A 10,872-nucleotide genomic window follows, 5' to 3' on the forward strand; every position below is an offset into this window, starting at 1 on the left:
AATTCAAAAAGTCAAAGTATTGTGATTATCTATACCTATATAACCAAGTTTTAGTTAAATTATTCTTGAACAATCCTCTGACTTTGGCACTTTGTCCCAGCTTTTGCTGTTTGCGGACTGCTGTCCGCAGCATTTTGTGGACTGTTTCAAGTACCGCCATGAGGAACATAAAGTGCCGTAATTTGCCGACAGCTGACATAAACTGCTTGTGTGAGAAAAAGAATATAAAAAAATCAATTTCATGTCAGTCTGAAATGCTAAAAAATAGATTAACACAAAAATGAAAAATATTATATCTATATTTCAGTAAGGTTTATAATTGTTTTCCCCATTAATTACTGTTTTTATTTATTTCAGTTAAAGAAAACTTTTTCCCAGTTTCAATTTTTGTTCTTCAGTCAGTTTTAGTTTAACTATAATAACTTTGCTGGAACCCAGTCAGTGTTGATGTAAACACAAACAAACCAATTCCACTTAAAAGAGATTAGAAATCACTTTAATGTAACAACATCGTGATTTTTAAGACTTACAGTCAGAAATAAAAATCTAATTTCAGATCATTTTTAAACCGAGAGGAAGGAGATAGCATGGTGGAATGATTGAAATAAAATAGAAAGACATGAACACAAACATACGCCACTTAATACTGAGCTCTGATAGCATGTCTACAAGAGTTTTTTCTCTTTTGTTTTTTATTTTTTAAAGGAATAGTTTGCTTCACACAAGAATGTTCTCGTTAAAAACCTAAAGAATGTGGATAAAATAGATTACAGTACTTAAATATAAAAATAGACTCTGGATTTCTTTGCTCCCATTCTCTCTGATTCAGTCGTGGAGATGGACGGACAGACGGACGTGTCCTCAGGTCTCTCAGTGGCACATTCGAGCAGTCATCTCTTTCTGTGGACAATAACAGCGAGTCGATTATTAGAAAACGATGAAAAAACTCTAAATATAATCAGTACTAATGGCTGACTCTGAAATAAATTAACTTTTCAATGATTTTCTGATTTATGCACCAGTAAAAATAAACAAGTTAATTCTTTAAAAAAAAAAGCTCTACTAGAATAAAAAAAAAAAAAACAACTTTAATTTTCAAGGCATAAATTAATTTAAATGTGTGTCCAAGAGTATTGCTAAATTTTTTCTGAGTACAACTAATGATTATTTTTTAATTACATTTTATTAAAATTGCCCCATTCTGCAGACTTTTCATCCAACTACTGAAACCTATTTCATGCAATAGTAGAAATACATAAAATTACAAATACACAAATGATTTAAGTCCTTTTTTAAATGAGAAAATAAACATTTTATTGGCTACAATTATAGTATTGCTTTGCTGCAAATGATCAAGTGTACGCTAAACGAAGCATCTGATCTGTTGATTAATAAATGGAGAACAACAGGAGTTTAATCTGAGATTTATTTATTTTTACAGATGAGATTTATTTATTTTGAAGCTGGTGAATCTAAAAACTTCAGGAGTTCTGGGTAGAACATTTTTTGTACAGTTTTGGCTTAATTACTGCTCTAAACATGTCGTTCTTTCATTTCTAGTCAAAAAACAAAAAAAATGTTATACTGCAAGTTGAACAGCTAAACCCAGTTAATGTTGCATGCAAATATTGATAAGAAATTGTGAAAATATTGCAAAGAATTTATGTAATTATTACTTTTAAGGAGCTTTTTCCCACCTATAGATTGTTTGAATTAGGTCAGCATGGTGACTCTGTGATGCTAAAACTAACATTTTTCATGTATGCAAGAAACATACATGTAAATGGAAATGGACTAATGGTAAATGGACTGAACTTATATAGCGCTTTTCCAGTCATTTTTTGACCACTCAAAGCGCTTTACACTAGAGTCACATTCACCCAGTCGCACTCACAAACACGCACACATTTATACACATTTATGCCTACCGATACGCAGATCGGTAGGCAATTTTGGGGTTAAGTGCCTTGCCCAGAGGCACATCGACATGTGGCAGGAGGAAGCTGGAATCGAACCTACAACCTTCCGATCGCAAGACGACTACTCTACCAAAGAGCCACAGTCGCCCCATGTGTGATTTAAATAGATAATATATAATTAATAAAATAAATTGCCATTATTTCCTTATCATTTTTCATTGTTAATCTTCCAGGGTGGTGAAATAAAGTCCTAATTTTGAAGCAGCAGAGTTTTTCCAGAGCTTGATCACATGACAAGACGTCGATGGATCAAAAACAGAAAACAGGTTAAAGGTTGAAGCTCTGAGTTTACAGTTCAAGCATCTTATCAGAGAGATCTACTATTCAGATCTGAAAAATGTCAAAGCATGTCGTTTTAAATCCATAAACAACTCCCTCAGAGGGGGGAAGGACTTTCAGACTGAGCATGCCCAGTAAGACTGCAAGAAAACTGCACTGTTTTAGAGAAAACTTTAGTTTGAACCCAAATAAAATGTCCCAACATTTGTTCTCACAACATATCTGAAAACGAGCCAGTCCGCAGAGCTGCTGTGTTTACATTCATGGGTGGAAGTTTCCATGTTTTTGCTTTTGACTGCACAGAGCATTTTGCATGATTCAGATTTTCTCATTCATGCCGAACAGCAGGGAGTTTATTTTTATTATCACTCACTACGACACAACAGGTACATCTCAATAAATCAGCATATCATAAACAAAGTTAATGAACTTGGTTAAGCCAATTATGCCTACAATCGATTATTTGAGCAGAACCTGGTTGAAATTTTTCATTTAATATTACTGAAATAAAATAAACATTTTATAATATTTCAATTTATTGACACACCTATATATAAATGTGTTAACTGAATTAATAAATATCCAAATATTTAGGTAATAATAATAATAGATCATTCAAATTAAATTTAAAAAATACTTTGCTAATCCAAAGGGAAATTAAATACTGAGATAATAATAATAATAATAATAATATTGTATTATTATTTTATAATAATGTATTATTACATTACATTACTATATTATTATTAATATATATATATCATTAATATAATATAACTACCTAGATGTCAGTGGCGGCTGGCCTGTAGGGGGCGCTTGGGCGCCGCCCCCTTTAAATTGTTTAGATAATAAATGATTTCTATTCTGAACTGCAAAATACTTAGAAATGTATTTATTCATACTGTGTGTCCAATAGACATGTTAGAATTTATTAAAATAGTAAATACATAATTCTAATTGCTCACATTGTGCACACTTCCTATGTGCAGGGCGCCGTCCTAATGAGAGTGTATGTAGGCGCATCAACTTTTGGCAAGCAGGTGATCTGAGGCTGACTTTTAATTGGTTGTTTAAGGTTTTCCACAGGGCGCAGCGCTCTGCGTCCCGGACACACCCATTTTGTTGTGTCATTACTGGTAAAGTGTCAGTACTGGCTAATTTTTTTTAAAACATTGTGTGATTGGACAATCCCCGATTCGACTCATTAGCGCAGCTGCAGTTCGTTAGGTCGATTCACGGTTACGTTTGCATTAAGCAATGCATTTTACTGCTTTCCGTGTTTGCTATTTCAAAGTTCTGGCACGGAGGCAATGTGGACAACAACTGGGGTAAGAGACTTAAAACATCTTTCAGAAAAATGCAAACGGCACGAAAACAGCCGCAGCCACCTAGACAATGCAATGAAGCTAAGTTTTTGGGGGAAACTTAGCATAGCTGAAAGGTGCTTTTCAACTCTGAAAAGAATCAAGACTTTTCTGAGAAACTCAATGACTCAGGACAGGCTGAATGCATTGGCCATGTTGTCAATGGAGAAAAGACTAGTCACAGAGATGACTGACTTTAACAAGAATGTAATTGAGAAATTTGCAGGGCAGAAGGAAAGGAGGGCAAAATTCATGTTCAAATAGTGCTATTTTTTAAGATTTGTTTTGTTTGTTTTTCATTTGTTTGTTTGTGTGCGCCCCCCTCAGTTTTTTTAGCACCAGCCGCTACTGCTAGATGTACTAAAAGAATCAAATGTTCAGGTATGTTGTGAAATGGCGGTGCTTTTACATTGTTTCGCCGCTAGGGGCGCTAAAGCTTTGATTTTAATTATTTGTTTTTGTTTAATTCCTTCCACATAAGACTTTTACTTTTTTATCTAAAACATACAGATTTTTAAGTTAATGTTACAATGATAGTTCTTATTTAGAAAATAATCTTGTCTTCATTTATAAATTTTAATATAATTTAATCAATTCAGCAAATTAAAACAAGGATGTGTAATTATTATTTATTAGGTTGTTTGCTTTCTGATTTGCCCCCATTTAAAGCCTCTCTGGTGTTTATTTTGCTCAGGTCCAGGCGTGTTTGACTCACCAGGGGTTCCAGTTCTTTGTGGTCCGTCAGGTTGAACTCAGTGACGAAGTAATAGAAATGCTTGTAGCAGGTGTTGACGTGCGCCTCGGCCCCCATCTGGGAGACCCGGTCGAAGTGGTGGATGTAGACGTGGACAAACACCCGGAATAGACGAGACAAAATCTTCTTAGCCACCTGCATGAAGCACTTAGGGAAGGGAGTACCTGGGGGAGCAGCAGATGGAGAGTCTCAATTACTGTCTGCACCAAACATAAAGCACATTCACAACAAACTAATAAAAAAATTACATTTCCTGTTCATCTGACTGCAGTTTGCTTTGACAAAATTAGCAGGAAGTAGTTCACATCGGCGCTGGTTTCTATTCATAGTGCGCAGGGCATGGTGTGACCCATTTTTTTAATCCACTGCCTGGATGTTTCTGTTGTAAAGTCAGCTGCTGAGCCGGAGCAGAGGCCATGCATACATGCAGAGATAATAAAACCCAGACGAGAACGCCACTGCCGCGGATTTACCGAATCCTCAACGTCTGCGATGTGAAACGCAGAAGGTAATCTAATAAATGCAGCCTTGAAACACAAACGCTTCATATTTTGGATTGCACAACTATTTGATTTTTTTTTTTTTTCACAGGTTATTATTAAAAGTTGCTTTTTGCGCCAGAGGCTGGTTAAAGATGATTATTTCAGGTTAGACTGTATTTTGGTGTTTATTCAACATTACAAATAGGCCTGTTGCAATAAGCAAAAAAATTCAAATTAGTTAATTAATCGGGTTAAGCTCAATAATTTCTATTTGCATGATTTAACTTTTTTTCTCTTTCTACCAAAAACTGGATGACAAAAGTCTTCAGTCTGGTGCTTCAGCCCTTTTTTGAGGGACAATTTTGTTCACAGAGACTCTATAATTAATTTTATGAAGCGTTTTGTTTATTTTCCAGCGTTAAATGTTCATTAGAATTTAAAGTTTATTGATCTTTGAAAACGTAATCTTGTATTATTATTATGTTATGGTCTCTAAAAACAATATTATCGTTTATCCCAATAACTTCTGTATAACAATAACAATTCATCATCCAGAAAAATGTATTATCACGACAGGCCTAATTATAAATCAATAAAATGACAGTAAAATAATAAGTGATAAACGTTTGAAGGCGTAAAGTATGAACTCTATTACTACTGTAGAGATATACCTTCATTAACTCTTAGATTTATTATTAATATAGTTAATTCAATGATGTGCCATAAATTACATGATTACTAATAATAAATCTAACAGTATTAATTATAAAGTAGTTTTAATTGTTTAATGATTGGTCTGATATTAATATCTGCATCAGTCCCAATATTGAGAAAATTCTAGACTGTGTATCAGTGATAATGTGCCCAATCTATTCATTATAATTCTATGTTTTGTATTCTGAGTGATGTCATGCTTTATTATTTTTTACATCATATTTAGAAATCCTAATTTCACTTTCTGAACCAATTTAAAGATTTGTTGTTTATTTTTACATATTTAACTAATTAGTCACCCTCTTGTTTTTGTCCATTTCTTTATAATTTATTTTACATTTGCTGTTTTGCTCCTAATTGCACTAATTGAACAAATTAAAGTTATTTTTACACATTTGATCAAGATGTGAAGCTTTTGGTGTATTTAAGTGCACTAAAGGTGCAGATTTATATCTGTTTTTAAAAAAAAGAAACATTTTAATCTGTTCAGCTGTTTTTGTGTATCGGATCGTATCGCCCGATACTAAACCTCAGATATCTGTATTGGTACCGGGGATGAAAAAAGTAAATCCTAGTATTAACAATAATTATGATAATATTGATGCTAATAAGGCTGTAATAACACAATATATTGAGAATTTCTCATGTTTAGTTTAGACCATGTCATTATAAAGTAGCTTGAAGTATTTAATGTTTGGGCTTTAATTCCACAATCAAATGCAAAAACTCAATTTTTGTGATTCTGATCTTACAAGTTCTGAATTTGAATTTTCCTCTGAGATTATAATTTGAAAAAAAAACCATTTGAATATTCTCTGGTAACTGTGCTTTAAATAGGTACGAAATTCACCACATCGGTAAGTTTTAATAATTTTGAATTTATAAATAATGCATTTGTGTGATCCAGGTATTGATAAAGCTTATTTCTCTTTTTTGCTGTTTAATTAATGGCTATAATGTAATTATTGGTCTATTTCTCTGCACAGTAACTGAGGCAGAGTGAAACCAGGCACCAGTAAACAACATGCAGTGTTTTCTGTTTAAACAACATTAAACTATAACCTCATACTTACCCACTGCAGCTCTTTGTCTTTGCTGAATGTCTATTAATAACTCTCATGTTGTCTCTACAAACAATCTGCAAATTATCTCGACTCAACCATCTGCTCAAGCATCAGCGATTGTTCCTTTTGATTATTGTCTGTCTTTGACATTGTGTTTAATTTTCCCACCGCGTTATTTGTTTAAGTGTTTAAGTGTTCAAGCTTTCAAAATTATATTTTTGCTATTAGAAGTGACAGCGGCAAAAATAATTTACCTCTTATCTAAGCTGCAATCAAAGACACGCTCTGCAAAAACATTCCTACTGACCCTAAAAAACCCGTTTGCCTCCATACTTCAACTTGTTTGGCTTCGTTTCAAGAAGTTTCATGGTGGAAAAAGCATCGAAAGAAACTGGTGACAAATGTTGACTGTAAGGCTGCAAAGGAGGAAGTGGTCTTCTTCAACAACTTCAAGTTTAGCGACAATAAACGGAGAGTTCGTACTGATGGGAACCACAGACACTCAAACGCCACACGTGAAGAGCAGGCGCTGCTGATGAGTGGATAAGGACACAGTGGGTTGATTTACGCTGTTAAATGAGCTCTATGTCTCATTTTCTGTTAAATATGAGTTTTATGAAACGGTTAAGATGAAAATTTGAGTGCAGAAGACCAAAACACCTGTGATTCATCCAGATTTATGCAACTTAACTGTGAGGATAATGTGAATACCTAAATTAAACCAGTTCACTGTACACAGATTCAGAAATAATAATTTTTTTAAAATATTTTTTTCTTATTCAGTTATTTAGCACTAATTTGGTGGTCTACAAACAAAAAAATTTGTGAATAAAATAAAATAAATTGGCGAAACTCCCAAAAAACAAAGACTCACCAATGTTGGTGGGGAAGATGTTCTCGTTGTTGATCTGTACCTCGATCCAGTCCATGAGCAGACTCATGTACTTGGGCGCGGACAGCGCGGTCGGCCTCTTGTACTTGTGCTCGTCCTGCCAGCGGTATTCGTACTTGGGCCCGCCGGACATGACGGGGCAGGTCTGGTCGGTGCAGGAGTCGCTGATTGTGCCGTAGATGAGGTTGATGCGGTTGAAGAAGTCGACCACGTGGACGGCCACCCAGTCGTTGAGGTCCTCGCCGTGCGGCAGCTGCACGGCCTGCTTCAGGTCCAGGCCCGCGTTTAGAGACGCCTGCGCCTTCTTGTGCAGCTCAAAGCGTTGCGTGCCGGGCTCGAACTTGCGCTTGGGCCGGAACGTTCTGTCTTTGTTGAAGACTTGCTTCAGGGCCATGGACATGGTCGCCTACGACGGATCCCTCTGGTGAATTATTTACTGTGAAGGAGGACACAGTCAAAATGTTGCGCAAACAAAATGTGAAAACTTCAGTGTTTTCAAATGCTTTGGCTTCTGCTTCTTAACCTGCATGCAGAAGAAATAAGGATCAGTAGCAAAATATAGGGTTACAAATGTGGTGCTAGGCCAATTTTTGGCATTCTTTGAGGTTTTCTGCCAATTATTTTACCCCCCAAAAACTTATAAAACTGAAAAAAGACTTCAGGTTCTTTGATGGGGTAAATTACAGGAAAGCACACACTGTTGGTGCATTCATCCATTTAATTATTAAGAGAAAAAAGTAGTTATTTTGTGACAAACGTCAATCATAGCCATTCAGTGAATTCTCACTGCTGAACAGAACTGGGTGTTTTAGATGCCACAAACTGGCTCATTAACAGAAAAAACCCCCTAAAGTTCAAATTTCACACACAAATCTGAATATTGGCTTCATTTTAAAGTTGACCGTTTTTGAGGCGACTGTCTAAAGCTGCAGGCTCTCTAAGGCCCACAGTCCAAACCCGTTCTGTTTGGCACACGAACACATAAAAAGCTGCTTGAAAACTCATCTTGTTCAAATCTGAGTCGGATCAAACCGCTGTTCTCGTTGATTTGGGATTGAATTAACAGACTAGATATACATCAGAATACAAAAACATCCACAGTTATTATTTTCAGACTATTTTTTTCTTCCTGAAAGGTTATTTATAGTAAGATAATATTCATTTTCAGTAGTCAGCATCAAATAAATTCTACATTATTTCAGTTATTAAACAGCTGAGCATTATTACCCACTCCATATTTCATCTGAAATGTTTTAAAAAGTTTGTATTTTTATATTTACTATTTTTTTTTACTCTCGTCTTTAGTCAGTCTTGTTAATGTTTTCAACATTTTTGGGGTACATGCTGCACAAATCGCAGATCAAAAACAGAAAATAATTCATAGTTTAATATTCTCTGTAATACTCTGTCGCAGTTTTTAAAACTCCACACTCATAAATTTGATCTTTTAGTTGATAATTAACTGAAATATTCTGACAAGTTTTCAGTAAAGGATTTTTTTGAACATTTTTATCCTGTCTAAACATATTTTTTAATCAAGCATGATTTTGGATCACAGTTTTTTTTCCCCCAGATTTTGCTAAATTACCCCAGAACTACTGTTCATATAGTTTAAAATCAGTTTTCATCAGATGCCAGGAGACATGCCTCAATGACCAGAGTTTATTTTTGATTTCAGGAATATTTCCATGCTGTAAAAATGACAATCTGTAAAGGAACGTGTCCATGGATCCTGGTGGAGCAAATTTTTATCACTTTGCACTGAAAAAAAATCCCCAAAAATGGATCAGAATCAGGGTTGCTGTTATTTTTTTTTTAAACTTCAAGCTTTGTATAATATCCATTGAGAAATTAAAACGTGCATACATGGGAAGGGAGGAAAAGAAAAATCAATTTTTGTGTTTTAAAGAAGCAAGAATAGGCATAAACTACTAAAATGACCACAAAAGGGGTTTAAAGTTCTGAATTACCATGAATATTTGTTATAATGTGTACAAAATATATTATAATACATTATATTTATGGCAAGTTTTGCGTCTCCAATGAATACAGGTGGGGCACAAAATGAAGGAATCCCCCTCCTTCACTCAAAATGTTAATTGTTTAAAATGAAACCCAACTTTATCTGCGACAAAATAATGCCACTAATTTTAAAAACATTCAAAACAAGTTAAATAACGTCAATAATTAAGGTGAAACAGCGTTACGTCCACATTGAAGATGAAACATGGAGTCTGCGTGAGTCATTTCCTACTTCAGAGCCCTGAAAGCTCATGATGCACAACAGCTACGGAACCCGCCTTTAGCATCGCAACTTCACATTAGTGCTGTTATTTAGCCCCCTGTCTGAAGAATGAGCACCACCCCCCTCATAACAATGCGGATTTGTGTCGTTTTTAGCTCATTTTCCAGGATGAAAGCCCCGGAGATTAAAACAGCGGGGCACATGACGACTGTTGGTGAAGTTTGTTCTTGACGCTTCACAGCGCGCTCGGACTTGTTGCTCAAAAAAACACAACAACGAAAACAATTATAATAATAATACACAAGAAACCTTATATACCCACAGTTGCAATTATCAATAATATCAACCAGAAACAACATCAGTTATCTAAGACGGTCTGATCAAACGGTGACGAAACCGCACAGTTGAAAGGCACTTTCCCGAACTTACTTGTTCCGCTTTCCTGTTTCCTTCGGTCTTTTGCCGAAAGATTACACAATAACTCGTCGATAGCTGTACGTCAGTGATATGCGCGACCTACATTATCGGTTCAGGCAGCTAAACATGCTGTAAATACGGTGATAAATCAATAAATATGCCACTTTAATGAAGAAACTAACGTCTGACTCCTCCCTGCAATGCGAAAAGTATACCACCGCAAAGTTAGCGGTAGCACCAGTAACTTCCGGTTGCGCCCTTCAAAATAATAGACGTGAATTTTTCCGCTGGATTGTAACAAATTTATAAATTATTATTGCTTGGATATTACATAATGAATCTTACCCAGGTTAGACATACATGAATAAAACTTTGGGAAATATGTTATTAAGGAATTAGAGATGGATAGAAAGTGTTTCATACATTCTCAGCAGTCAGGAATTTGTACACAGATTACAGATTAGATAAGAGATTAGGGATCTACACATATCTTTTAGAATGTTGCAACCAACCAGTCTACTCTAATTGCTGGCTTGTTGTTTATTTAAAACACATAAGAGAAAATAGAAATGTATATGTAGAGAGGAGTAAAATTATATTCTTCTTCTACTACTGCTTCTTGTTGTTTTGGGATTTCAAAATGTATCATATGTCTAATCGGTACATATATGTATTTGATTAA

At 35.1% G+C, this 10,872-nt stretch overlaps 1 protein-coding gene across 2 annotated transcripts; it reads right to left on the reverse strand.

The window, feature by feature from the left end:
- Positions 1–474: 474 nt before the first annotated feature.
- Positions 475–10,428, reverse strand: mob3a (MOB kinase activator 3A). 2 transcript variants are annotated; one of them, XM_028028461.1, is made up of 4 exons: positions 10,203–10,428; positions 7,511–8,051; positions 4,338–4,540; positions 475–900 (listed from the first exon to the last, which is right to left on the reverse strand). In XM_028028461.1, the coding sequence occupies exons 2-4, from the start codon at positions 7,926–7,928 to the stop codon at positions 871–873; spliced, it is 651 nt and encodes a 216-aa protein (XP_027884262.1). In that variant the 5' UTR covers positions 7,929–8,051; positions 10,203–10,428; the 3' UTR covers positions 475–870. The 2 variants fall into 2 exon arrangements, with proteins under 2 accessions (XP_027884262.1, XP_027884261.1); XM_028028460.1 differs by having other exon boundaries at positions 7,511–7,964; positions 10,203–10,427.
- Between the last annotated feature and the right edge of the window lie 444 nt (positions 10,429–10,872).

Source organism: Xiphophorus couchianus, chromosome 9, assembly GCF_001444195.1.
Source record: "Xiphophorus couchianus chromosome 9, X_couchianus-1.0, whole genome shotgun sequence".
In the NCBI taxonomy this organism is placed as follows: Eukaryota; Metazoa; Chordata; class Actinopteri; order Cyprinodontiformes; family Poeciliidae; genus Xiphophorus; species Xiphophorus couchianus.

Excerpts from the sequence above, each read along its gene's own strand:
- mob3a (XM_028028461.1), bottom strand. The coding sequence starts at position 7,928 with ATGTCCATGGCCCTGAAGCAAGTCTTCAACAAAGACAGAACGTTCCGG. Across the intron at positions 4,541-7,510 it reads CATCTTCCCCACCAACATTG|GTACTCCCTTCCCTAAGTGC; the intron begins GTGAGTCTTTGT and ends CTGCTCCCCCAG. Across the intron at positions 901-4,337 it reads ACAAAGAACTGGAACCCCTG|AAAGAGATGACTGCTCGAAT; the intron begins GTGAGTCAAACA and ends TATTGTCCACAG.